The sequence below is a fragment of the Alternaria hordeiaustralica genome (assembly GCF_023758085.1).
Source record: "Alternaria hordeiaustralica strain BMP 2776 chromosome Unknown scaffold_9, whole genome shotgun sequence".
Taxonomy (NCBI): Eukaryota; Fungi; Ascomycota; class Dothideomycetes; order Pleosporales; family Pleosporaceae; genus Alternaria; species Alternaria hordeiaustralica.
Window position 1 is genome coordinate 16,015 of NW_026056781.1, and position 27,860 is coordinate 43,874.

General features: G+C 51.5%; 9 protein-coding genes across 9 annotated transcripts; 3 read left to right on the forward strand and 6 right to left on the reverse strand.

Annotated features, from left to right (window-relative positions):
* Nucleotides 1-29: 29 nt before the first annotated feature.
* Nucleotides 30-1,846, reverse strand: J4E84_005236 (uncharacterized protein; the record flags this gene model as incomplete). The annotated part of the gene is made up of 3 exons (XM_049387833.1): nt 30-1,204; nt 1,258-1,506; nt 1,552-1,846. The coding sequence occupies 3 exons, from the start codon at nt 1,844-1,846 to the stop codon at nt 30-32; spliced, it is 1,719 nt and encodes a 572-aa protein (XP_049244073.1).
* A 731-nt stretch (nt 1,847-2,577) lies between these two features.
* Nucleotides 2,578-4,502, reverse strand: J4E84_005237 (uncharacterized protein; the record flags this gene model as incomplete). Its single annotated transcript, XM_049387834.1, has 2 exons — nt 2,578-3,345; nt 3,726-4,502. 2 exons carry the CDS (start codon nt 4,500-4,502, stop codon nt 2,578-2,580), a joined length of 1,545 nt encoding a protein of 514 aa, XP_049244074.1.
* Nucleotides 4,503-4,735: 233 nt separating this feature from the next.
* Nucleotides 4,736-5,588, reverse strand: J4E84_005238 (uncharacterized protein; the record flags this gene model as incomplete). The annotated part of the gene is made up of 2 exons (XM_049387835.1): nt 4,736-5,239; nt 5,289-5,588. 2 exons carry the CDS (start codon nt 5,586-5,588, stop codon nt 4,736-4,738), a joined length of 804 nt encoding a protein of 267 aa, XP_049244075.1.
* A 240-nt stretch (nt 5,589-5,828) lies between these two features.
* J4E84_005239 (uncharacterized protein) lies at nt 5,829-6,450 on the reverse strand (the record flags this gene model as incomplete). Its single annotated transcript, XM_049387836.1, has 2 exons — nt 5,829-5,875; nt 5,946-6,450. 2 exons carry the CDS (start codon nt 6,448-6,450, stop codon nt 5,829-5,831), a joined length of 552 nt encoding a protein of 183 aa, XP_049244076.1.
* Nucleotides 6,451-6,700: 250 nt separating this feature from the next.
* J4E84_005240 (uncharacterized protein) lies at nt 6,701-12,333 on the reverse strand (the record flags this gene model as incomplete). The annotated part of the gene is made up of 4 exons (XM_049387837.1): nt 6,701-8,790; nt 9,214-11,546; nt 11,628-11,807; nt 11,855-12,333. The coding sequence occupies 4 exons, from the start codon at nt 12,331-12,333 to the stop codon at nt 6,701-6,703; spliced, it is 5,082 nt and encodes a 1,693-aa protein (XP_049244077.1).
* A 2,612-nt stretch (nt 12,334-14,945) lies between these two features.
* On the forward strand, nt 14,946-15,896 carry J4E84_005241 (uncharacterized protein; the record flags this gene model as incomplete). Its single annotated transcript, XM_049387838.1, has 2 exons — nt 14,946-15,321; nt 15,457-15,896. The coding sequence occupies 2 exons, from the start codon at nt 14,946-14,948 to the stop codon at nt 15,894-15,896; spliced, it is 816 nt and encodes a 271-aa protein (XP_049244078.1).
* A 3,609-nt stretch (nt 15,897-19,505) lies between these two features.
* Nucleotides 19,506-20,218, forward strand: J4E84_005242 (uncharacterized protein; the record flags this gene model as incomplete). The annotated part of the gene is made up of 2 exons (XM_049387839.1): nt 19,506-19,726; nt 19,783-20,218. 2 exons carry the CDS (start codon nt 19,506-19,508, stop codon nt 20,216-20,218), a joined length of 657 nt encoding a protein of 218 aa, XP_049244079.1.
* A 1,877-nt stretch (nt 20,219-22,095) lies between these two features.
* On the reverse strand, nt 22,096-22,642 carry J4E84_005243 (uncharacterized protein; the record flags this gene model as incomplete). Its single annotated transcript, XM_049387840.1, has 2 exons — nt 22,096-22,466; nt 22,519-22,642. The coding sequence occupies 2 exons, from the start codon at nt 22,640-22,642 to the stop codon at nt 22,096-22,098; spliced, it is 495 nt and encodes a 164-aa protein (XP_049244080.1).
* Nucleotides 22,643-23,897: 1,255 nt separating this feature from the next.
* On the forward strand, nt 23,898-25,377 carry J4E84_005244 (uncharacterized protein; the record flags this gene model as incomplete). The annotated part of the gene is made up of 3 exons (XM_049387841.1): nt 23,898-24,164; nt 24,220-24,282; nt 24,337-25,377. 3 exons carry the CDS (start codon nt 23,898-23,900, stop codon nt 25,375-25,377), a joined length of 1,371 nt encoding a protein of 456 aa, XP_049244081.1.
* Nucleotides 25,378-27,860: the final 2,483 nt, after the last annotated feature.

The window sequence follows — 27,860 nt, forward strand, 5'->3', positions numbered from 1 at the left end:
ACCTTAATCTAGGGGCATAGGCCTCTACCTCAAGATGGAAGTATACCTTGCGGACCCACATTAGCCTCAAAGATAGGCCTAAAGAGACTACATCTGTAATCAAGATCAGACTGCGGCAGCACAGTAACACCACTTCCCCTCACACCTCCAACATCGCCGAGAACACCCAAGTTCCAATCTCCTTCTACGATGGTTGCATTCTGATCCTGATACACTCCACCTGCCACAAAGTCATAGGCACCAACCAAGACATTACCCTCAGCACCCGTACCAACGGCATTCCATCCAGGTCCAGCATAAGGGTTCTTCGCGAACTTGGCCCATGTACTTTGCATAAACTGTGCCAAGGCATACTCTTGCGTCGTCGTATTAGCAAGGGGGTATGTGCGAAACACGAGAGGGATTTCAGAAGCGTGATAGGCACCGAGTTGGGGATAAGCTTGTGTGTTGGCGAAAGAAGCGTTGAAGTAGTAACGCCAGGTGGGAATACCGATGGATGCTGTCGCATTGGCCCATAGTGCTTGTGGACACTGGAATGTGATCTCAGTGACAATCTGTGAAATTACGTCGTAGCCGTTGGTCAGACCGTTGCTACCGATTGGGTATGCAGCTTCGATCGCGGGAATGAGTGCTGGTGCGGCTCCGAAGGTCGCTTGCAGGTAGGCAGTGACGTTTGTTTGGCCGACGGAGAAGACGCGGCCTTCTTGGGAGTTCGTACCGCCTAGTACTGGTATATGCGCGATATCGCCGCTTAGGCGTTGTGCCGCTGGATTTGACACCAAAGTGGTGTTATCAGCAACTGGGTTGAAGACGAGCGAGTTTTGGTTGATGATGGTCTGCACAGTCGTTGCATTTGCCGCTCTTACGCAAGTCAAGTTGCTCTCATGTGTTCCTGGGCACCCGAGCGTTGCTGTGAGATTGTTCCAAGCGGGAATGCTCGATGTTGCAGGAGCTGCACGATAGCTGTACTGGCCACTTTGTAGGATGGCGGCCCGAAATGGTGGGGAACTGTCCTTGGGGAAGCTGGTTAAGAGCGCATCGATTGAGAAAGCACCCGCGCTCTCGCCGAAGATGGTGACTTTGGACGCATCGCCGCCGAAAGCGTGGATGTTTTGCTGTACCCACTCGAGGGCAAAACGTTGGTCGAGGAAGCCGAGATTGCGTTCTGCTAATGGCAGTTCTGGTGAAGCAGGGAAGCCAAATACTGCGAGCCGTTAGGTGTGGAACATGTGATTTGGAGTTTCGATAGTCACCTACCGTTCGTTCTGTAGTTCGTCGTCACAACGATGACATCTTCGTATGCCGCGAAACTGCTTCCGTCATATTGTTCTTGACCAGCGTTACCGAACTGCAGTGAGCCACCGTAGATCCAGAACATTACAGCCCTGCCATTACCTCCTGCGGGAGTCGATGGTGCATAGACATTGAGGTATAAGCAATCCTCCGACTCTTCAGGTGGCGGGTTATTGAAGACAGCCTGCGTGAACTGTGAACTTGACAACGGGTCTACTCTAATTAGCATGTATCAAATCGCTTGCATGGCTCACATACATCGAAATTGTTGGATACATGCTGGTTTGAACTCGGTGGTATTGACTGGCTCTTGGAAGGGTTCTGCAGCTCGCGGTGGAGAGAATCTTTCGGGTGGTGATGCAAAGGGCACACCTAGAAACTGATGCACTGGTCCAAGTGCATGGGGAAGTGAGGTAGACTTTCCAACGATGACACCCGCGTCAATAGTTGCGGTTGGTACATCGTGCCCGGACGCATAGTCTGCCCAGGTTGTCGTCGCGCCGCTGGTTAAGAGCAGAAGACCAATGGAGCCCAATATAGAAGACAAGAACATGTCGGCGGCACTGTGGTTTTAATACCCGTGCACTGGCATCAAGCAGTATCTTGATCTCTTTATACAAGCCTCGTTTTCTCATTGACGCAAAACCGAGGTCAACGCTCCCGTCGCAAGCCACGTCCAGCTTGGCGTGCATTCTGCTGGAAGGTTTCCATCCAAACAAAACCACTTCTTAGTGCGCGAAGCCGAGGCTTAGGAGCCGTCTCCGCAACTAAAAAGCATAAGAGCGTCATGGCCATCCCGTGTATGCGGTTGCTATTGAGTAAACAGTGCAGCTCGCGCTAATGACGCGTAGAGTTCGCTTGTTATCGTTCGACGGCAGCATATGGCGAGCTGCTGGGGAAGAGCAGAAGGTCAAACATCGAACGCAGCAGATGAGATCACAGAAAGAAGCAGATCATGAGAGAAAGGAGACGCGAAGATCGTGATGAAGATGCGGGACGCGCTGGTCATTGCGGGGTGCGTCTCGCTTCCGGTCACCCCCGGCTCCCAGTCCCAGCCACAAAGTCCCGCGGCAGCCTGCCCATCCATCATCGCTACCGGGAACGCCAAATGTTCATTCATACTAGGCCTCTACGCCGATAACAATCTGAACCACCATCAGGAACTGCTCGGTTTTGATCCAATTCAGCAAGATTATCATCAATACGAACTACCGCCGCTACCTAGGTAGACGCCTGCGCCTACCCAAAGGATCGTCCGCCGCATCCTTTGCTCAACACAGTTCCTCACAACTTCTCGATAGGTTTCTTACTCGCACTGGCGTCACGAAGGTAGAATAGCAAGTTGAGGGCTCTGTCGCCCTCTGGCGGCTCGTCGCTGTAGAATATCCTTATCCCAGCAATTACCTTACGGCCAAGTTGGTCTCGATGCTGAGCAAGTAACCAAGCTACACCTGCACCGTGTGCTGTGCCCAGCAGAGCGATAGCATGGTCACTGTTCATGTCTAGGTATAGTCCCGACCGCGTATAAGCCTGTGACTGGCGAGGTGGTGCGTCGAGGATATTATTAATGATAGCTAAAGTATCTTCGTTCGAGATGTTTTCTCTCATGATGAACTTGAGATCACGTTCTTCTTCCTGGTCGAGTTGACAATGGACCCATTGGTGGAAGGCTATATCGGACCAGTGCTTCAACGAGGGGAACAGAGCGGTCGACAGCGATTTCAACGCCTTGGCCTTGTATGTCGGGCTGTAGCTGTAGTTCGCTACGAGAATTCCAGCTTCAAAGTTGATTTCGGACATGAACCTCACTTCGCTTACGCTTACAATCGTTTCGCCAGTGATAACGTCTTTCGTGTAATCGTTTGTAACATTGATGAAGTGAGAGTTAGAACCTTGAATACCGAGACTGTCCAGCTTTTTTGACAGGCCAGAGACAGATCGAGGCCTTGTTGTTCTCTTGTATCCCATTGCTCCTACTTCCCCGGGCGTGAAGTATGGGCTTTGCGTGACAGCAGATCCGCCATGCATTATTTTGAGCATCTTCTTGCCTTTCTCCACGGCAGTGCTGTAGTCCAGATTACTGATTTGTGAATTCATCGTCGTGGGCATGGCTTACTGTAAAATGTTATTGGGAAAGAGAGGAAGCGAGTGTTCTTCATATATGAGGCTGGTGAAACAATGTCTTCTACCTTCCACGAATCTCCAGTGGATCAAGCACGGGCTAGTTTCATGAGTGTTCTACTGTCTGCCATCTCATTGTCCGCGTGGCCTGACACATTGCTAGAGCAACGCTCATTCTTTCTTCATAGCGACTTCCCTCAATCACCTTTCTCGCTGCCTGGCTTTGGAGTAACCGCGTCGCGAAGGTGGAACACCAAGCTTGGAATTATCGTCTTGCTTTTATGCCAGATTTCACGGCAGTCCACAGTTACCTTGTAAACTGTCTTATGGCCCAATTGCTGTTTATGCTGTATGAGCAACCAAGCGACTCCGGCTCCATTCGGTGTCCCTAGAAAAGCGGCTACCTGATCCCGGTTGTCAACGTCGAATGAGTATGAGCCTGTAGCTTTGGGATGGGCTTGTTGTTTGATATGCTGGATGACTGCTTTTGTCTTTTCGTTTGTGATGCTCATTCGCATCACATGACGTAGGTCGGATGAGTCGGTGTTACGGCAGGCCCATTGCAGGTATGCGACATCTGACCAGTACTTCAGGCTAGGGACGTCATCGCCGACGTTATTTCTCTCCGTAGACTTGTGGCCGGCTTGTTTTAGTAGAGCGTTCTCGGCATCCGCTTTCGCTTTTCTCCAATCATGCACGGGACTGTACGTGTTCATGGCTGCAATCATACCACCGGAAGTGTTGATGACTGAGTCGAAGCGTATCTGCATCTCAAGTCCTTCTTGTAGCGATTCTTGTATTGGTGCAACGCCATGGTGTTCATGTGAAACAGGGATATTGTTTGAAGTATTGATTCCAAGGTCCTCCAACAGTCGCGCCAGAATTTTGGAATCGTCCCCGGAGGACCGCTCAACCCAATTGTTCTCCAAGAGATCTTCGTAGTTGAGATATTCGCTTTCAGTTGGCGTATCTGTGTTTTTGAGTAAATTACCGAGCTCACCAAAGCTAGCTTCCAGCATCTGAAACAGCAATAGACCTTTCTTGCGAGCCGCCTCGTAATGCGTTGCCGGGCTGACTGAGGTTGTCATCGGAGAGGATGCTAGTTACAAAAGTGTCGCAGGCGGGTCGCGGTAGTACTAAGTATGTTGATATCCAGATGCATTTATGAATTCCTTGAGTGTGAGACGTTGAGCGTCACGCGCCTCGTCAACAAACGGTATGACGCGAAGCAGCTGACATGTAGCCTAAACTGTTCCACCCTTTGTCTAATTCGCTCAATGTAGAGTGAATGCAGATACAATCTTCTCACCTGACCCCCACTCTACACAATCCAAAACAGCAAAGTCGGCCATCTAAACAGATCATCAGTTTTTGCCGCATGAAACAAAGTGACTTTCTCAATCCTCTTCTCTCCAAGCGCTTTTCTGTGCTGAACAAGCATCCACGCAACACCGGCTCCATTCGGCGTTCCCAATATCGCCTTCCCTTCTTCAGTGTCCATTCCGAACGTGATACCAGGCCAAAACTCGAATGTAAACGTGCCATGCTTGCTGATAATATTGTTGAGCACCAGAGACGTCTCGGCGTTTTGTATCTGAACGCGGAAGACGTAGTTGAGCGGAATCGGCCGTACGGGTGGTTCGGGGAAAGAAGAAAGGTATTGTAGAAACGCTACGTCTGACCAGTGTCGCAGTGGCGATAGTCCTATAGCTTCTTCTTCCCATGCGTCATCAAATTTCGCTGCATGCGTGCGAGTGAGATTACTGTCTGCGATCAAGACACCAGATAGTGGGTTGCTGACTTGGGAGAAGTAGCCGTGTGTTGTCTGGTGGCTCATTAGAACACGCGTACCTTTAGCCCATCTCGAAACTTACCGTATCATCTCCTCTCGTTGCTGCTCCGTCGCAGTCATGCACATGATGTGTTCTCATGTTCTCTCCGCCATCATACACCATCTTGTCGCTGACACCTAGATCGCAGAGCGCATCGGCGATACAGTCGATTTCAAAGAACTTGTCTTGAGGCTTCAGAAGGTAGCCACGTTGGGCTAGTTCTTGTACCTCCTCGAATGCGCTTTGAACTTGTGTCTTGTCCCTCGCGACCAGTATCTGGAGTAGCCTAGTACCCTTCACGACAGCGGCCTCGTAGTCTTGAAATATCGGCAATTTTGTCATGGTAGAGATCTATTGGTGGATGAAGGAAGGGAATTTTCCAAGAGAAAGGTGAGAGAAGAAAACGGGGTTATGGAATCACTCCCGCACGTGAGAGTCGAATAACAGTGTTTGCTCGACCGTGCTTTACTTCACTCACTGTGTCACACGAGCGCAGATCATTCGTTACTCCACAGCTCCTGACCGCATTGCCACCTTGTTGCGCCTAAAGCATGCCTCCGTTCCATGTTTGGCTATCCCGTGTCACTTGTCCTCACCCGCTTTGCCCTGCTCGCCATCTTCCTTCGCACCTTTAACACCGTCAGGCCCAGTACTCCATCCAAGCACAACACAAGGACGCGGAAAACTAACCGAACATACTGCCCCCACCACCGCCCATCCTCCCTCCCCTCTGCGCCTCCCTAACGAACCACTCCCTCAAAAAGTCCTTATTCCGCATCTCCTCGGGCCGCGTCAACCTCGTATCAAACTGCGCCTCCTGTCTTGAAAAGGCCAACAGCGTCGGCATACTACTGATGCGGTATTTTATCGGCAAATCTTCAATCAACGTGCTGTCCATCAGCACCTCGACGAAGCCCAGTCCGCCTTCCCGCTCGCCAATCTTTTCTTCTTCGATGAGTTGTCGGATGAGCGGCTTGATGGCTTGGCAGGTTTGACACCAGGTCGCGGTCCAGAAGGTTATTAGAGAGCGGTTGTCGGATGCGTTGAGGAGTGTGAGCGTGTGCAGGTCGTTGGGTTGGCGGATGGGGTCGAAGATGCGGTTGGTGTGCGAGCGCGACGTGGGGTTTAGGAGGGAGAAGGCGCGTTTGGAGCTACTGGGGAGGGAATTGGGGCGTATGGCGGATAGTAGGGTTGGTCGTAACATTTTGGCGGGTTGTGAGGATGTATTAGGAGTGGTAGAGGGGATGGTGGAGGTTTGGGGTTCGTGGATCGCGACGCGTGAAGGTTTTGGGGCTACGTCATCGGTTGCCGAGAGATCGCGTCTCCGCTACCGCTGCCCACCTTCCGTTGGAAAAAACATCACAGGATGCCCAGGTGGTGCTCACGATCATATCTTCATCGATTCGTTCAAAACATACATCATTCGCGATACAAATACAACAATAACGCTCAACTCAATATGCGTCAAGAAACGATAAGCTATCGCCTAGTCGCCGCCTCTTCCTTGAAGGCGTCGGATGCGCTGCATCTGCCACCTCCATATCCCCATCTTCGTGTGGATCGCGTAAGATGTCACGATTGCTACCGGCTCTCTCACGCGACTTCCGCTTCTTACTGCTGATCATACTAACATCGTAGTCCTCATCAGCTCCGCAAAGCGTCCGAGCTCCTCCCCTCAGTCTCCCATTCGTACAGCTAGGCTGGTTGATGATTTCTTGATCTATATCGTCGTAGCTTCTTGCAAGATACGCCTTTTCTCCTTCTTTTTGTTTTCCATCCCCTGCGTCTTTCGGTGTCTTAGCTCCTGCGTGCACAGGGTTGTTACCTCTGTCATAAGGCATCTCCTTCTGAGACATCGCCCCAAGAAGGTCATCATTATGTTCTAAACTTCGGATTCTATCAACCAAGGCGTTTTCGTTTTCCCAGAATCCTGTAGTCCTGAAGTGACGATCAGGTGTCACGCTATCCATACTCTTCTCGAGAGCAAGCTTGTGGCAGAAAATCCATGCGACTAAAGTTCGCCAGTCCAGTAGTCCAACTACAGCGGCACGCGCGAGCACGTGGAGTTCCTGGTATACGATGTCGTTGTACTCTCTGCTAGGATCAGGGCGTAGGCCCAAAGCCAGAATCCACGCGTTGATGATAACGTGAGGCCCGCATTGCCACCCGCCGTGCGGCTGCCTTGAAGTGGGTACCTCGAAAATTGAATAGCTCTTCTTCTTTTCGCCTTTACGATGCTGAAGCCATTGGAGCCCCGGAGCGATATCTGACACGATATCGGGCAATGGCCCTGCAACTCCCTCAGCTACCAGTGTGTCCTTCAGATTTTCCGGCGCGCTGTCATAGAAGTACATCGCAAAACCAGTCTTGGTTAATCCCTCATTCTGCTCTTCATCCTCACTCTCTTCCTCATCCCCTTCTGCTTTCTCTTCCTCTTGTAAAACCACCAGTATATGGTGCCCCTGTGCGCCACCGTTAGACTCTGGAATCTTCTTACCGTTCTCCTGGCGCCACTGGTTGATCCTAGTTAGATAGCCGCCTTCCATGATGCTCAGAGGCATGAGCCAACATCTTCTGGGGCGTGAAACTGATGAGCCCGCACCAATGGCGATATCCGTGCTCGTGGAAAGAGAGAAGCCACCCGCGAAGGGTACACCAGGGACACTCGTTTGGTGTTTTTGCAATTGTAAGTCATCAATGGCTGCAACGACAGCGGAGACTGCCAAGTTGATTTCGGAAGCTTCTCGATACTTGTTCCAATCTCCGGGCGGGAAAGCTTCATTGTGTAGTACGGTACCGAGGAAGTCTTCTTGGAAGATGTAGCGATAGAAGTTTAATGTATCATGGAGGAATGCACAAGATCGTTCATGGAACAGCAAGTCGATACCTGTATGCCACCTAATTAGATGGTCTTGGCATGTCTTGAGCAACTCATGTCGGGTTTGTTGCTTATAGTTGGCGTCCGCTTTTTGAAGCTCTGCTCTTAGGACTGGCCCGCGGCCGTTACGCAGATCCGCATGAGCTTTTCGGAGTTGGGCTTCATTGGCATTGAGCTCAAGCTTGCCATTGCGAGCCAAGTCATTGGCATCTGCTCGAGCACCTGAGCTCCACTTATCGGACGGAAATGCTGCGCTGAGGCCGTGTCGCCTTCCTGGGAGTAACGCTAATCTATTGGCTTGTCTCATCTGGCTCAAATCCGGAGTGTTGGTATTGGGGTCAGCGGATTGGACGTCCTCGATGCTGACGATGTTTTCTTGTACTTCTCCAACATCCGTTTCCTTCAAGAGCGCTGTGGTTTGGGCGAAACGGCGATCAGGAGGTACCTCTCCATCTAGGACGAAGTTGTAACATCTAAGAAAATTGTAGATCAAGCTCCAATCTGCCCGTCCAACGCGAGCAAGATGAACCACGTCCTGTAAGTCGCTGTGGAATTGATCTGTCCATTCAACGTTGGCCGTAGGATCTGGTGTCAGACCAAGCGCGAGGGACCAGCCATTCAAGATGGTGTAGTAGCCACACTCGTTGTCGCTAGGCTGCTGTGATACTGGCACCCAGGTCGCGTGTACAGGTCTGTGAAGTTTCATTTCGGATATAGGAAATACTCCCTGATTCCATTTCGACATGATCACCAATCTCCACGCCCATCTGTGTAATTCTGCACGACTTTTTGCTGTCATGTGGTATGCTTTTGAGTCCAGTACGGAGATCGAAGGCTTGCTATCATTATCATCAAGCTGGATCACCAGTAATACGATATGGTTTTCGATGAGTAACGGCGTAATCAGTGGTCTTCCAGGGCGTGGCGTCCGCATAACATCAATTTTGACCGTGTTTCTGATACTGTGGAGGTGTGTCTGGGCAATGAAACCAAACCCAAGCGAATCATCTTGACTCGATGTGATTGCGAACGTGACTGAAGCAATAGCATGTGATGCTTCCCAATCCTCTAGCCATACACCAAACTTACTAGTGGGTTTCTGAGTATGCCGGAAGTCTTGCAGCTCAGTTTTGATCTTTTCATCCTCTAATATTGCCTTGAGTTTGCGATGGAACTGAGCGCATGGGGACTCCTTGTGAACAGGAGGGGGATCTTTTTTGGTATGATCTGCTTTAGAACGCAGAGATTCTGGATACTGTCCAGACTTGATCATCTCGGGTATACGAGTTGCCCTATCCGGCTTGTCATAGTCGTCCCATGGGAAGGCTTCAGTATGCGCTACACCCGCGTTCACTGGAAAATGCGAATAATTGATGTCACGGCAAGCCTGAGTCTCAATCGAACGCTTTGTCTTTCTGTTGCCTCTGGTGATACGGGGGCCACGAGCAGGCCTTGTCGCTTTGAAACGACGCTGCATCGCAGGCGGCTGCTCGGACTGTGTATAACCCACACAACGCAAGAACGCCCAGATAAGCTTCCAGTCTGCATGAGCTGTTTTTACTGCCTGGAGCAGAGGAAGTGCGCTGTCGTAGAAATTTGCGCCTATGCTGAATTCGGGATTGATGGGTAGACCGAGTAGTACAGCCCATGCACTCATGATTGCGAAATACCCAGCTTCTTTTACTTGTGCTTGCTGAGGTCCCGGCATCCATTGTAGTACTGGCCCGATGAAACTTTTAACTTTGTCTGCAGTAGGGTCAACTGCTAACATCCCCGCCTCAATCAGTAGGTCGTGGATTTGGATGCGCTCCTTCGCCGTGGCAATCCATGGTGCGGAGTCCATAACGCATGATACATCAGGAGCTTCTTTGGATGTGTCCTCATGCTGCAAGACTACCAGTATGACATGTTCTTGCAGTTGGCAGACTATCATAACCACTGTGTCCAAGACGCCAGAATCATCTGCGTATCTGCTACTACCATTCAGGTCTGCCACCGTGAAGCCCCGCTTAGGCAGCTCAGGTGAGAGCAATTGGTTGATAGCTCGTGCAACGGGCTCGATATATGCAAAGACAGCTTGACTCCACCTGGATGGCAATGCTTCGTCGATTTCACTTCCGACTTTTGGTTCAATCTTCCCCTGTTCTTCGAGCAATTTGATCTGCTCGTGAAGATGCTTGCAAGGATCAAAGGCGGCCGGAATCTCCTCGGTATCTGGAGTCGATTTATGTGGAGGAGGTGGTGGTGGTGGTGGTGTTGGTTTTAGCAACGACACATCCGACATTTTCTGCTCTTTGTGTTCGTCCAGACGCTTTTTCAGCTTCTTCTCTGTGTCAGCGAAGTTCCATTGGCCATCACGGACGATGGAAGTGAGGTTGGTCCGTTCGAGCTCGCTTAGTGAATCGGCAGCGAAGGCTACATCATGGCGCATCCCATGCTCGAGTCCCAAAGTGAACAGCTCCATATCGATCTTCTTGCCCTCAGCGGCGGCGTCTGCTGCCGTTTGGCGAGCGATCAGCTTCTGGAAGGAGCGATTACAAAGATCAAATCGCCTTGATAGATGCGGGAGATTTGCCTCTTCATCATTCTCGCTGCCCTCGCTGGGCTTAACGAATCCGGTGCAGCGGAAAAAGGCGAGCAATACCCTCCAATTCAACGTGTCTTGAAGGGCCAGATCGAAGATTTGTTGGGCCCGGATGAAGAACGATTCGTGACCATGAGCGCTGGGTGTGAACGACGGGTTCGGCGCGAGGCCCATCGCCAGCGCCCACGCGTTCAAGACGGTGTACGTAAGGCTGCCATCGCCTGTCGTGATCTGAGTAGCCGGTACCCACATAGTGGCCTCGGGCAGGTTTTCTTCCATTTGATCTAACGAGTCAAAGACATGCCGCCACCATGTGGAGTTTCGCAACGTCTCCCTGATGTGTTCATCGATAGCTTTGCGACTAGACAGCGTTGATCGCCACGTCATTGGATCTAGGACTTCGAGTGTGATGTGCTTGTCGGCGTGTATTCGAGCAGCGAGCAATAGATGGTTCCCATCCACCTCGATTGGTTGCAACAGCGTCCTTCCGGGTCTGAAAGTCTGTCCTTCGTGCTGGTAACTGAATCCGGTAGCTTCTTGCTGTCGATAGTTCACCGAAGCAAGAACTCTGGGAACGAGCTCGCGATATCGACTTTGTTGATGAGACAACAGCTGAGCTCGCATATACGCATCAAGATCTTTGATCGGCTCTCCTTCATCGGTGAATGTGTCGATGAAGTCATCCTCTGACTCCTCTTCTACCTCTTCTGCGATGCCCGGGTTTCCCAATCCCGCTGGCGGTGGTGGAGCTCCAATAGGCCTCCATCTCACCCTCGTATTTCCCAAAGCAACATCCCCATTTCCATCGCGACGATCGAGCTCTTCTTGAGGTACCGCCCTGTGTGAGAAAGTGTCTTTTAAGCTTGCTGCAGTTCTGAAGAAAAACGCTGGTTGCGACAGTAGTTCAATGATCGCATACCCTTCGAGCGGCCCAATGTAAAAAGGCATGGACGATGAGTCGTCGCTGTTGGTGTATGTAGTTCCGTTTACTGTGACTGACGTATTGAGAGGGAGTTGAATAAAGTACCCGATAGGGCTGCCATCCTCTGATGAGTTTCGTCTGATAAAATCTACATGTGCAGTTACATCGTTCACAGTCCTAAATCCAATCAGCTTGGAGACAACGAGCCACCTATCTACACTTACACTTCCAAACGTTGGTCTTCATTTAGAACAACAGTAGCGTTGTTCTCCGCTCTTGAGAGCACTATTGCAACGTTTGCGTCGTCGCCAAACTGCTGCTGGAAATGAGCGATGCTATGGCCCTCCTCCTTAGCAATGCTTCTACTCTTGATATCGTTGAACAGGTTGCGCAAAGACGCGCTGGGCCTGTACTTGTCTCCCGCTCGCAGATCTTTGCCATTCTTTTGGAATACTGGCGTCCGGAATTGCGGATCTAACACAGGTGCTTGTTGCGGACTTATCTCTTCTCGCGCTTTCTCATAGAGAATCTGGGCATACTCGGCTGCGCATTTCTCTTTGTAGATGTTCTTGCCCTTTTCTTTTGGTATGAACCAGTTGACATCAGTCTTGGTTGTATCGTCGTCAGGAGTATCCTCTGATCTGGTCTTCTTCGCCTTGGGTGGGTCGTCACCATGTCCTGCCTTCTTCCGTTTTGGAGACATCTTGATGGAACCTCGATACCGATGGATGTGAAGTGTCAGACAAGAATAAAATTCATGGATATGTGATTGAAACTTTGACCCATACAGATGTCGCGTCGGATATATGCTGTGTATGTGTTCTTTGAAGAATGACCCTTTGTCTACAGAGGACAAGAAGAACATGCCGGGTTTGCCAACATCACCCATGCTATGTTAGCTGCCTGAACAAAGGGAGATACTTAGCCGTCTTCCACCAGCAAGACAGTAACTAGAGAAAACCGTGCCAACATGAGAAGACGACTAGGTGCACACGGCCTATCTAGAGAATAAAAAGATACGAGACTGGTTTCATCAGTGACGAATATGGAGGGAATGCGATGATGAAATCATCATATTCGCCGATAGAGGCTACAATAGTAATTTGTACACGTTATTTACAAACTTCAGTGGATCATTTCCAAGTCCTCTAGGCTTGGTGCTGGCGTGCTGGCGTCGAATGGAGTATCTGAAATGTATCATACGAACATAGACTGAGCAAGGCGAGAGGTCATGCGCCGGCTGTCGACAAAGAAAAGAGTTGAAGTTTCGGCATCGCTTTCGTGCTAGCGGTTGATTTCTTTCATGGCGTTCGTAGTGCTGGGCGAAAGAGTGAAGTGGACTGACACGTATCGGTGGCAGGGTCTCGATAGGGGTCTGCGAAAGTTTTTCCTTGCCACAATGCATTGTTCAGACCCTCCCAGAGATTGTCTCGACTCGACATACTACTGAAGAGACTATTATGAGCACAACAGGCACCTTTCCAGTCGTCAATATGGGCTTGGGCCACCGTAGTGTCGTACGCAACAAGCGGCGCCACTGGTCTCCGATAGCTCCGCTCGCTATCGGCCAGGTAGGTGATGACGGAGCGCCTCCCACTCGCATCCGCAAACTGACCACCGTCTCGTCTCATATAGTCGCATGATTTTGAGAATATCGATCCATCATGTTGAATACTGTAGCGTTGTCGACGTAGTAATGACGGTCTGATGTGAGGCATCCGAGATCGACTTCCGGCTCAGGGCCAACACCAGATCGCATTGTGCGGATGATATTGGCAGCGTCAACACATGATGAGGTGTTGTTGTGATATGAGGTCGGTTCTGCAGTGTAGTTGCAGTCGCTCGAGTAGGCCCAAGCGCTACTATATGTCTGCTCGTAAGGGTAGTCGTACTGAACATGCTCTGACTTGATCTGAACAGCTGATGGAGTCATTGGAGTAGTATAGTGCATCGCTGGATATGAAGCTGGTGGTGGTGTGCCCATACTTGATACCACGGATCTTGGACTGGGCGAATCGTTGCAACTGAGTGTTGTCGGTCGTGCAGATGAGATAGTAGCATGCGGCACTGATGGGACGTGTTGAGATAACGAATCGGCTCTGGTATATGAAGGTATAGGCGAACTGGTCGAAGAGGCCGTGTTGGTATTGACCCTTGACTCAAGCATGGCGTGCAGTCTGGTGGCGGCAGAGGTGTGCTTGTAGTGTCGATCGGACGTCGATTCAAGTGCAGCGACAATCTCCGCTTCAGAGACTCCTCTTCCATGAAGAAGCGACCTGAGTTTTCGGTTCTCTTCTAGTACTTTCCTGGCAGCATACTGGATTTCCGAAGAGGCCTCGATGCCTATCTGTTCATAGCTGCGCAGTTTGGCCTCGAGCTCATGCAGATACTCCTTCCGGCGAGCGCGTGATCGGCCTGAAAAGAGTACCGTTAGCGAACATCCTCGGTAAATCGGATGCTTACACAGAGACGTCTGGATGTTTTGCAGGCTGCAAGCTATCGCCGTTCTTCATGGTTGGACAGCAGACAGCTGACGATGAGTCGTCGTGCAAGGAACCTACTCACGTTGGTTGTCCCTGATCCTAGCAAGATTCTGTGCCTTCTGTTATGAGCCGTTAGCGGAGTGCTTAGGAGGTGATAGATGCAGACGTACGGATATCCTGTTGTTGTCACTCATGGTGATGTTTGATACGTAGCAAAGCGGGCGAATAGTGATGGATACTGAACGGGTTGGGAAGATGGCTTTTCAGTTGGGTGATCATCCTGAGTAGTATCATTCCAAACAGATGGCATCCCGTAGTCTTAAAGAAGAAGGCAGTGGCAGAGGGACGAGCAAGCCACCTGTGCCCAAGCGCGCTGCAGGCCTCATCCTGGCCACCCTGCGTAGGGAGCGTAAGGGTGTAAGTGGGAGTGTGCCTCGCCTCTGCTGCCGGGGTTACAAGCGTGGGAGTCTGAAGCGGACGGGCCCACAGACGTGATGGTAGACCGGGATAGAGCGGTAATGTTACGAAGCCGCGGCCGATCCTGTCAGTTCTTTCGGCGACCGGTGCTAGTCCGAACACGACATAGCGCCGATTGCTAGCGCGTTTCCCTCAGCTCGGTGACTGCCCTTTTCAGCTTCAGCCTCGGAAATTGGGGGTGAACGAGTTTTGCAGCCGTCTCGCGACACCACGTCGCATCATCTCCATCGCGAATTATCTCGCGTCATCTATCGCGCACTACCCACGACCCAGATTCCACCGCGTCGGAAACGTTCCGAGGACACGACAACCAGTCTGGTGGCACTCGACAAGGATCCCAATCAACAACCCCAGCATGGCTATTGGTCAGCGAATGACGGCACCGTACGCCGGCCTTTTTGATCCCACGCGGTTTGTAACCTCGTGGATTCTCCCACCAGCCGCCCTCTTCGCTATTCGCGCGCTATTGGCCATTTACGCATTTACCACGCTCTTTTTCATCTTTGGCTGGAATGGTACCCACGGCAGGTCCGACGCTTCGCAGCAATCCTTCTCCTTCTTCACGGTTCTGACGTATTGGGGTCTCGCCTTTTACTATGCCTTTGCCGCTGTGCATACCGGCAGTTACTGGTTTACTGGAACTTCATTATTGGCACGATGGCCCAAAGCGCTACAGGTGGCGCACAGCATATTTTACTCTACCATTGTAGTCTATCCGTGGATAGTGACCAGTAAGTCAACTTACATAACACGTTTTGCCATAGTCGCGCCGAAGCACCTCGAGGCAATCTCGTGTTCCTTGCAACATCATGTTTGGGGAGCTTGCAGCATCCATTGTCTGGGCACGCTGAACTAACGTACAACAGTTGTCTACTGGACACTTCTTGCGGGTCAATTCCCCACCACTTTCGCTCTCTGGTCAAACACGTCACAGCATGCTCTCAACTCGGCGTACGCCCTTTTCGAGATAGTTATCCCCCGAACTGAGCGACTCCCCTGGCTCGACCTGATTCCAATTATCCTCCTGTTGGCTCTTTATCTTGGCTTGGCCTATCTCACGCATGCCACCCAAGGCTTCTATGTGTACCCCTTCCTTGACCTTCAGAAGAATTCTTCTGGGCTAGTCGGAGCATACATAGTGGGCATCCTGGTCGCCGCGATTATCATCTTCTTAATTGTCAGGTATCTCATCGTGTTGCGTGTCTTTGTCACCGAGAAAAAGCTAGGGAAGACTGGGAAGACTTCAACGCGTCAACACGCGGCGGGCGCTGATGAATATCCTTTACACAGCACCATGCAAAAATAGTGCGCGTATTTTCGTCGACGTTTGGAATCCCCAATAGTCGATTGGTATTACAATCGCGCCCCAAGACCGATCGCTCTTAATACGGCATATAATTTAGTCTTTAATTCTTCTGTTACGTCGCTCATCCGTCTGCTCTCAATCCCCATCGACCACTCCCATCCCCGTTGCTATCAGCTACTATTCCACCACCGTGATCACTACATTGGCATGATTTGGTGTGGCGCACCAGTCAGATGCCCACCTCACAAGGCGACTCCTGCGTGGCTGTCTATTTGCTTCTTCCTTGTTCTGCGAATACTGTGTAGCGGCTGCCATGATGCCTATTATCGGAACCTGGCTGTCTCCGATAGTAAGCTGCAACGAAACCATCGGCATCAACGGCATGGGGTCTATGAGGATGATCGGCGAACACTTTGCGAAGTGCATAACATCGCCCAGTTCATCCCACGTCAATTCTCTAGATACCCGTGCGGGATGTTTGCTTTTGTGGCGACATCTCGAAGCTACCACTCCGCACTGGATCTGTGTTCATTATAGCCTCGTGTTTACTAGATGTGGGTCAATTGGCCGTAGTGGGTTCAAGAAGCTGTTAAGGTATGAGAGACGCCCCCACATACATGCATCCGGGCGTCGATCATGCTGCAACTCGAGATCAGCCATCCATGCGTCTTCTATGCGCACTGTCACAGCCGCCCTTCAGACTAGCAGGACGCGCATGTGACGAAGCGATAGCCAATAGACCACACACGTGAGAATTGGCTACCCAATCAATGGTAACACGTGAAAGCAGACGAAGGAACACTGACATGCAGCGCCATGATGGCGCATAGGCATTGAATGACATCAACCACCAGCTCCATGGACCTTGATTCTGTCAGTAACGGAAACGCTACAGGATGCCACCACGATCTTCTAGAAACGCTTTAGCTTCGTCTGCCTGCAGCTGCAGGGCTTAGCGTTGAGCCGTTCATTAATTCGCGCAGGCTTGGTGTTGATTGGCCGCGCAAGAAAAATCCTACACTCAACAGTGCATGCGCAACTGCTACAAAGTCTGCGCACTTATCCTTCGGGGCCGCCCGGCCACGAACAACTGCTGCGTTACATCGGTCTACGGCATCTTTCGATCTTTGCACGATACCAACATGACCCCTGACATGTAGCACCCCTCCCACTGATGCACGCCGAGAAAACTGAGAGCATGTGCCATGTACTAATTACTTAGCTATGATGGCGTCTGGCCCGGTCTTGCTCAATTCGGTCTGGTACTTCACTGCCATCCCGTCTTCGTTGCGCCGTCAGTGCTATGTGATTGCAACGCTTGGGCCGGCGGCTGTCAGATTCTTGGGCAGCAGTGACGCGACCACTTCCTGAATTGTGGAGGAAGTCATCTCGAATCCCAGCTGTCTCATGATGGAGTCCGGGGCTTTGATCTTGACTACGACAGTGCGTCACTGGTTACCTAGATAGCTGTGAGATCCAGTTCCAGCACCCTTAGAAACCTAAATGTACGCTGCAATACCTTTCTATGACTGTGGAGTTTATTCACATACGTTTCTTGGACAGTACGCATGAACATTCAATACATGTAAGTTTCAAGGATCCCGTCCCGGTCCCGACAAGCGGTGTCTCTACGGCACGTCGGGACTGGCCGGAGTTCTATCCTTCTGGCAGAAGCTTGGAAGCGTACCAGCTGCTCGCACAGACGCGTTCTTACCAAATGAACCCTGGAATCCAACCTGATGGAGACGGATTGCCGCTAGTTTTGTCCAGTAGTCGAACTTTACGCTGATTATCCCCAGGCTCTCGACGTATTTGCTCCGAGAGTCAAGCCAGCGCTACATTGTTGCTACCCTTGGACGTTTCAAGGCAGAGCTTGGATGGCACTGCGGTAATAAACCATTGTATCCGTCTGGTGATCACCGATGGCTTGCAGCATCGTCGCCAGGATCAAGCCCTCTAGGGTTTCGAATGCGATTCAAGAAGGCAGGTGCTTGCTTGCTCAGGCAAACACAGGAAGGCGATCGATCGGATGCTGTCGCTGATAGCGGCCGAAGAACTGGATCACCACGACCGGATGTGACCGACTGCCACAGCTCGACTACACAAGTGCGAGAATCTTTCCGGTTTCATTTCGATGCAGCTTTGCGATGGTGCATCCACCTCGCACACCCTCTACAAGCAGGCTACATGATACCCAGACACCTGTAACCCAGCCCAGGCGTAACCTGGTCACCTGGGAAGGACTTTAGTCCATGTACCACAATCATCGCTTTCTTTGCCGCTATCGTGACAGCGCTTCTGGCCCCAGGAAACATCCCGCTAGTCGCGGGTATAAACAGCATGTGAACGCGGAAGCCAGCTGTACTGTGGAGATATTCGGAAGCGCAGATGAACAGCAAGGATAAGAACCAACCCGTCACTACCTACTATCGTTCACCATAGCGGTGTTCCGTCCGCCAGGTCCTTCGTATTCCTGCAGGATTCGAGTCTATTCCAAACACCCCGGCCAAAACACGTTACAACCGTTCCAATGTTGCATTGACGTGGCTTGCGCATCAGCATACCACCAACGAGCGACACGCACATGCAAAGTGCCCCTGCGCTGCGCTTGCGCATACCGTAAGGAGTAGCGACATAGGGTGCGCATTGTTTGGATGCCGGCTCGTTCCTGAGCTACGACTGCAAAAGTACGAGGTCCTGCAGTTCTGTCGCATGTGCATGCGCATGTGAAGTTCGCGTAGACGCATGTCAATGCTGGAAGCGCTTAGGCACGGCTCGAGCGTGGGGGCCTGACCGATGATAGAAATGCTGCGTGAGTGGCTCATTGTCGGACGCCGGAAATCTCGATATCGATGGCCTTTGCTGAGTTTGCGAGAAGTTGCGGCACGTGCTGGGTGATTGTCTAGGTTGACGGATAGTTGTTTACCTGGGAATGACGAGCCCTTGAGGTTTGTTGCGCGGAAGCAGTATTGCGAATCTCCATGCGACTCTCAAACGTGCAGTAGTACTACAAAACCTAGATGGTAGCCGCTAGATTCAGTCAAATTCCTGCAGCATTTGTAAAGTCTCTCGATTTGCACTCACCAAGTTTCTCATTGCCAACGTTGAGACCTCCAAAAGCGTCCCGAAAAGGTAAAGTTACCGAGGTAACTGGCGAGCACCTACCCCCTTGATTACAGAACCACCTCGTACTCCCAACGGCAAGCACAGCGCACGATCAGATAAACATCTACGGTACACAAACTCTCTCGGGGTAACAAGACAACGGAACCATGATAGAGGTCATCTACATCGTCCGGCACGCGGTACGTATTAAGCTAACCTCCGTCACCGCACTTCACGCCCTCCGATGCTTTTACACTGTACCTAGGTAGTCGAGGGAACTCTTCCGTTTCAGGCAGCTACTTCTGAGCCATCTCCGTCCTTGCATCACCTCCGCAAACATCTCGCTTGCCTACACCTTCGCGTGTATCACATGAAACGCCACCCTTCACACTCGCACATGCAGATCCTTCCCCTAGCATCGCATTCTTCTAACGTGTCCTCCGGGGTATCTAGTTTCGCGCCAACTGGTCCGTAGATCCCCAAACGGGTATCTACACCGCGTCCATGGCGACCCCGACCGGAATCCCCACTGATCCGCCTCTTACGTCCAAAGGGGTGGAGCAGAGTAAGGAGTTAGCCGAGTACCTGAGCAAGATCGAACCGCCAGTGGACAGAATCTATTCTAGCCCCTTCTACAGGTGTCTGCAGACGCTCAAGCCGTTTAGTGACAAGCTATTCAAGGAGGGCAAGGCAAAAGGAAGGATACGGATCGATCGCGGTATTGGGTTCGTGCATACTGAGTGACACAGAGGTAGGTACTGTGCTGACGAGTGCGTAATAGCGAGTTCTTTGGACGCGCACATTTCGAACATCCTACTCCGCCGCACCTCAAGCTCCTGACACCTCACTTCCAGAACCTTGACGATGAGTATGCATCTGTACATATGCCAGGGTCCAACGGCGAGATGATCGTTGAGCTCCATGAGCGTGTCAGGAACGCACTTGATCACATTGTCACAACTCTAGACAACGACCCCGAACAGCCAAAGACTGTCTTGCTATGCACTCATGCCGCGACTATGATAGCAGCCGGTCGGGTACTCACTGGACAGATGCCAGAAAACCCTGATGAAGATGATTTCCAGTGCTTCACTGCTGGTTTGTCAAAGTACGTAAGAAGATCAGCCGATCCAGAGAAGGGCGTCGCGGGAAACTGGACTTGCGAACTGAACTCCGAAACATCCTTCCTCTCAGGTGGAGCGGAGAGAGGCTGGTAAGTGCAATGCTGTTTCTTTGTCGTTCTATCTCGTGCTGCGTCCTTATAACATCCAGGTTCTTTCCCTATCACAGGAAAGACTGGCCAAGGTCAGAACCTACAACACACGGTTGGGGTATCGCATCGACGCTTCTCAACATTCAGCTCCCACACACCCCAATTGACGAGCACCTCCCGATAGCCCCGTAACCTTACGTCACGGCAAGTGGCTAACGAGTGATGATGACAGGCATTTCAGCGGCGAGGAGAGCTTCGTGGATTTCTCAGACACTGGTATGAAAGGTGATGGGGAGTCGAAATTATGAGGTTGCGGCACGTTGTACTAAGGATGCAAATGAATGCAAATTTACATTGCGTCGCATACTCTTGCGGAGGGCTATGATTCAGTGGAAGTTTACGATACCATCTACCATGTGTAAAATGAGAGTCCCATGCATTCGGCTCTACTTCACCCCTCCCTTGCTATAAATCCTAAGATCGACCGTTCCCGCCCGTCAAGTACCGAAAAATGATGTGCCGGCCTGTACCTGACCCACAGTCGTTCTGTCGGCCCATCGTTAGGTTTGCGCAACGTTGTGGCGAGCACGTGGGATGTTTTGAACCCAGATGTGAGTCCGCCGCGCGGTTAATCGCTGTGGGAGCGGGTCGCATTGAGCCGAACCGACAAGAACCCTGACCTGACAAAAAGGATAAGAGGACCCAATCGGGATTCTGGCAAACTCACTACTCGAATCTTAGGGCACTTGTTGGTGAGATGAACATGGGTTGATTTGGTGGTGTACAGGCTGTGACAAGGCTAGAGGTTGGAAGGCGTGGGTGAGCAGCATGGGCAGTGACTACAACACCATGGTGACTGCAATGGTGGTATCGAACAACAGGAACCAAGTCTGGTATAGAGGTCTGAGCAAAACTTTATCCATCAGATTTCCGTCATCAACAAACTGGATAACAGCATTTCACCTATGGGTACCTAACCTCACCATCGTCCCAAACGCGCGCAATTCCAGTCACCTAAGCGTCGCACCCTCCTTGCTTTACTAGCACATCAGCCCCGTGCCGCCTTCTTATCTCTCGACCGTTGCGACGATTACCCCTACGTATCATCGCGAACCAGACTCCGCAATGCCACACTACGAAATCCACCACATCCACTTCCTCAGCAGATACCAAAAGCGAGAGCTTTCCCATGCACTCACGGCCCTCCACGCACGCCTCTTCGGCACGACTCCATTCCTAGTCCTAGTAACCTTCCATCTCGCCTAGAAGGCTACCGGGGGTGGCCACACGGACTCAGACACACAGTACATGACGCTCGGATACCAGCGCGTCTGGACCAACTATATCAACGTACACTTGCAACCCAGCGCCAATACCAACCCGATCGAAGAGAAGCAAAGGCTCAATGTACTGGCCGAGGGGATCAACAAGATGTGGAACAAATACGCAAGACCGCACATGGGCCGGCTTCGTTTCTGGATATCGGACAGGCGACGTGAAGAGATTGCGAATGCGGCTGACGTCAATGCGCCGGCGACGTTGCGGGACATCAGGTCGCTGCATGATGTCTTTGTCATGTGGGATGTTGCTGTGCATGTATCTGTGGACAAGATACGTGAATGATGCGTTTGCGGTTCAAAGCATGGCTAGGTTTGGTTGCGAGGCGATGCAGAACTTCGTTGGGCGAATTGGGGAGCCAGTTATGGGGATCGTCCAGGCGCGTAGGCTGGGAAGACTGCTTCGGATCTCACGGGGACCTGAGGCGAACGTGTGAGCAAATTCGACCTGAACCTTCTGGCATTGTGGGTATCTTTATCCAACGCCATCCTACCATGCTATCTTCCCAATTCGATATGACCTTTACAACTCCAAGACATCGTCCTAGGCGCTCTTTTTCTCCAGTTTTGTATCCCCATCTTCTTCTTCCTCGTCAACATGCATGCTCTCTGCAAACCCGACCCATTCGTTCATTCCTCTAACGAAGGCATCTCCACTTCCATCCACCTCGCCACCATGACCCCATATTATGACCTCGTCGAACTCTCCGACTTGTTCCGCTATCTTGACTTCCACGGGCATGCTCTCTTCCACCTCAGCGTCTTCGTCGTCCTCATCTGCAGGCTGTTGTGGTTGCGTTCGAGTTTGCGGTACTTGCTTATCGGTCACATGCAGGATAGCGCCGGTGTAGTTTTGAGGGAGAGGTAGCGTCGTGCCGTGGAGGTGTCGACCGCGGAAGTATGCGTGTCGCTTTCCTAGATGGACGTTAGGTCTGGTATCCATACCAATGTTGGGTTTGAGAGCTACCTTTGTCATCTGTTTCAGGCTTCCAGTATCGTTCTGCGTCGTTGATGGGTCCATTGTGGTTTATCCGCGCGGGGAGCAGATTTGGTGTGCATTTTTGAGGTTTGGAGGATTGAATCGACAGCATGTTGATGGCTTGTTGATATCGGCGATTGTGTGTATGGTGAACTTAAAGTACTCTCTCGAGTGTTCAGCGATATCCTAATTCGATTGCATGGAAGTATGCCAGAGTGCAGCATGTGAAAGGTGGTTTACGGAGCACGCGTCGACGCGCCGTAGCGTGTCTCCGCGGAGCACGGATCATCTTTGAACGGGGTGCTCACGAGCTCACAATGACGACGGAACCGCAGGCAAGCACACGGTCTTGGCTTGATATGATGAGCTCCCCATCCATCCTCCCTCCTTTACTCAACTCTGGACATCACCACAGTCTGCCCGTCGCCAAGTTTACGCCTTCCAGGTCCCTTCTAGTGCAGCCCGGAGCCCGCGGCCGCCGTGGCTGTAGATTCACCGATCGGTCAGATGCTACCTACCATACAGACTTCTAAGGCCCGCAGCGCTCATGGAGAGCTCCAGAATATACATACTATTTGTTATCGCTGGCTGCCTTGACTCGAAGTAGACCTGCGATTGCAAGGCTGAGACGCGTGATGAGTTATGCCCCTGCATAACTTGCCCCTCTCACGCATGCCGGCGGAACATTTCTATGGACCCTGCACCGCGGCTGTCTTCACCCACCAACGTTTTATCCCACCATTACCTGAGCACACGTACTAGCAGCCAGACGCCAGGAACGGATATGAATACGACGGCGTATTGCACCGGACGCCATTCGGATGGCCTCGAACTCCGCGAACATGGAAGGATTACATTGATCTTACGCCGTTCGCGATTTTTAGGCGGATCGACGGCGTCATAGATCACTCGAATTGGCAAGGTTTCCTCGCCCGATACTGCACCTCAGACAGAATGCAACACGCATGGCTTCGAAACGGCGCAACCGGACGCACCGTGTCGGCTTTCGGCCGTTCCGGCGATATGACGGCGAGCTACCTGGACTCTCAAATGCACTCTGGCGCCATGTACTAGCCGAACAGCTACCGTTACTCGACTTTCTTCTCAGTCTTGCTTCCAGGCGCGTTCACGATACCATTGTCGCATTGCTTCTGGACGATTGACGCATTAATTTCCCTCCACCGCCAGCCCACTCTGCAGCTTCCTATCGTGTGACCAAGCTCAGTCCGTTTGAGACACCCTCATCCTGCGAATCGCGTTGAAGCCACGCTTCTCTCAACTAGGAACTGTCCAGTACCCCTACTTTGCGCTCGAGGACCCTCCAATTGAACCTTCAAGGCTTGCGCGAATCGCACACATCTTGAATTATGGCGATTATAAGCTCTGTGACGGGAGCCGTGTCTTCACTACTTAGTCCAGTCACATCGCAAGCCTGGGGACCACTGGTGAATCTATGCAAAAATGGCACTCTTTCGCAATTTCAGAACCTAAAGCATGGCAAGCTGGTGTTGTTTGAGGGCGGCTCGAGCAAGGCTACTGCGGCATTTGGATCTGATAAAGAAGGACTCCCAATCGCTTTCCTCAACGTGCTCGACGAGAAGTTCTGGGTGCGATTGGCACTGTTTGCAGACATGGTGCGCCCCAAAACACTCATAACCATCCGAAAGAGCTCGCGCTGATAGGTGCCAGGGTTTCGCAGAAAGCTACATGCTGGGAGAATTCACAACTCCAGACCTAACCAAATTCTTCGAGGTAAGCTGCTGCATGGACTGAGCTTGGTCACACGCATTCAGCTTACATTTATAGCTCTTCATCCTGAACCGCAATTACCTCTCCAATGGCTCAACTTTCACCTCCGCAATTTCCTCTGGCCTCGCCGGCTTGGTACGAGGCAGCAACAACCTCAAAAACGCGCGCCTCAACATCTCCGCACATTACGACATCTCCAACGAAATGTTCGCCGCATTCCTCTCCCAAGACATGACTTACTCGTGCCCGATATGGCTACCGAAATCGAACCCGAAATCCGCAAGCGAAAGCCTCTACGACGCACAAATGCGAAAGCTCGATCGCTTCATCGACAACACACACATCAAGGGGACAGACCACGTTTTGGAGATTGGCACAGGATGGGGCAGCTTCGCCATGCGTGCTGTACAACGGACAGGCTGCAGGGTCACATCCCTCACCCTCTCGATTGAGCAAAAAGAGCTGGCAGAAGATCGGATACGAGAAGCTGGTATGTCGGACAAGATCACAGTGCTTCTCTGCGATTACCGCAGTCTGGAGGTGCCGGAAACAGGACCCTTCGACAAGGCCGTCTCAATTGAGATGCTAGAAGCTGTGGGCAAGGAATATCTGGTCACATACTTCAAGTGCATAGACAAGCTTCTCAAGAAGGAGGGCGGTGTAGCATGCTTCCAATGCATAACGATGCCCGATGCGCGCTACGAAGCGTACGCCAAATCTGACGACTTCATCCGCCGATACATTTTCCCCGGTGGTCATCTGCCCGCCGTTTCCGAGCTCGTGGCCAGTATACAAACCGCTTCAGGCGGCTCGCTCGTCGTCGACAGCATAGAAAACATCGGCCCCCACTACGCGAAGGCGCTGCGGTTATGGCGAGAAGAGTTTTTGGACAACTGGGAGGGCAAGATCAAGCCGCAGCTTATCAAGGAGAAGGCCAAGGAAGGAATGGACGATGAAGGTGCGGAGATTTTCAAGAGGAAATGGGACTACTACTTCCGATACTCGGAAGCGGGCTTCTCGACGAAGACGCTGGGTGATGTTATTATTACAGTTGGAAGAGAAGGCGCTATGCAGATGATGGAGGATGTACCATTGTAAATAAGGTTCTCGTCACGTGCATAGAGGCGCAGGAATGTGATCATAAATGTTGTTTGATATGGCATATACCCCCCTCTGTGGTATCACTGGGCAGTATCGTGCCGGAAAATAATTCTGAATGTTTCGATCACTCTTCTATCTGCCTCCATACCCATCCTCAAATTCCGGCAATGCCGCCCGGTACTCCATGGCCAGCTGGCTCGAGTCGAAACTCTTGCTCACAGGTCGAACGGCATGCGTGCCAGTATGGTTATGCGTAGCAAAGTAATGTCCCATACCATCTACATCCTTCACCTGCCCGAAGTTGGCGAACTGAGAATTGTATTCAGCACACGCGCTATCCAGCGGTGACATGTCCAAATTCGGTGGCGATGCAGGCGCAGAGTTTGGCTGATATGCTTTGTAAAATGACAAAGGTGCAGGTGTGAGAGTCGGTGATGCAAGCCCGTCGCTGATGATCGACGCAAGACTGGGTGCTGAAGGTTGTTGTTGTGAGTATCTCAATGCGTTTGTACGCGTTATGGAACCGGTTGGGACGGAAGTCTGTGGTGTGGCGGAGTGACGATGAGATTCGTTGCCGATTGAAAGACTTGCTGGCAATGTAGTGAATGGAGCAGAGTGCGCGCGAGGCACTAAGGGTCTGTTCATATCCTGTGGTTGTATCGTCGCCGGTGGAGGAGAGGCGCATGGGTGATTGCTCACTTGTAGCGCAGCATCGATGTTTGCTGAGAGCTCCGCGAGGATGTCGTTGGGTGGAGGCGCTCCGTTGACTTCGAAGGCTGCAAGTGAAGTATTCGATGCCGTATGAGTTTTGTTGATGGCTGCTGATGGCTTGCGTGAAGTAGGCGGTGATTGATACAACCCTCTGGATCCCACAAGATGCAGTTTTTGCGTCTCTCCTTGCGACTTGTCGCACGATTGTACTTTGCCATCAGGATTCACTACGTGATGTCTGCTCGACCGTTGCTCTGGCACAGGGGCACTTGAGTTTTGTGGAGGGGTCTTGCGCGGAATCTGATGTCTGGAACTAGTACCGGGCATCGGGGGATTTGTGACCATGGGCGCATGTTTTGCTGGAGGCTGGGATATGCGGGTACCTGTAGAGACAGGTCGCGATTTTAAACACTGCTGTCCTGCTTGATGCATCGCGACTGGATCGATGTTTGTGACCGAATGAGAGAACGCGCGTTGGTGCTGGGAAGATGTAGGTATCTGTAGCTTGAGCTGCTTATTACTAGATGCCTGAGCCTGTGGGGTTGGCGCAAACCGAGGGTCTGTAGGACTGGTGCGTCTGCTATTTGGAGCACTGACGACACGATATCTGGATGTTGATGCTTTTGACGGAAACGTCGTTTGTGGAGATGTCTGCGTAGGTTGTACAAGCTCCGAGGTCGTCTGTGCCGTATGCATATGTGATGACTTGACATTCTGTGACTGCGGTGGACATAGAAAGTCTGGTAATGAGGCGCGCACAATTCCCTGAGACCTTGCAACTCCAGAAGCGGAATGCGATCGAGGGTGGGTTACGTCCGGTTGCGAAGGGGCTAACGTCTTCAGTGATGGAGGCTCCTGCGCCAGCAACGTTTGGTAGCATTTGCGTTGCTCTTGAACGGGAAGCTTGTTGAGGAAAGCTGTACGCAAGAAGTTCTCTTCAACGACTTTCGGTTGCAAGTAACAGCGGATCGCCTCTACTTGGCTCCTGTAGAGTTGGCATAGGAACAAAACACCCTCCCGTGGTTGCCAGGCTAGACTGCGAATCTGACAGAAGTGCAGCAGTGTTCTGACGAGATATAGCATGTTCAACGCGTAATATGTTTTCAACACCCCATCGGCTCGGAGACTCAATAGTACGAGATTATTCGCAAGGTTCCCGCTGGGCGGTGTCTCACACGAGCCTGCGCACGATTAGCAGAATGCCACAACGGGCTCAGGTTTGACTGACCAGATGGTACTAGAGACACTTCTATTATCGCTGGATTTGTACATCCGGTATCTAAGAAGCTAGGTCCGGTTTGTACTAGTATCTTGGAAGGAGACAAGGGACTTAGGCCCTCTGGCAGTTGTATCCTGTCGCTGTCAGCCGGTCATTTCTGAGGGAGGTATATGTTACGTACCGCCGATCCCCCTCTAGCTTCTTCTTAATTCGATTGCAGTCTTTGTCGTCGTACGCAATGAAGATATTCCGTACCTCACACCTATGGCCTAAGCAAAGTAAAGCAAGCTCACCCATGACAGCATAAGTGAACTTCTTGCTCTCGAATAGTCTGCGGACATGACTTGCTGCCGCCAACATATTGGATTGACATGGTGCTGGCATCTCGTTCTTTTGCCTAGGCTTCCGTCTTTCATGCCCAGCGACATCGTGATAACCCATGTTGACAATTGTGTTGCGCGTTCGGATCAAGAGTGGTAAGTATATTAGCAGGACATCGATATGTGATCGCACGAGTAGATGTGAGAGTGGATAACCGTCAGCAGGTGTA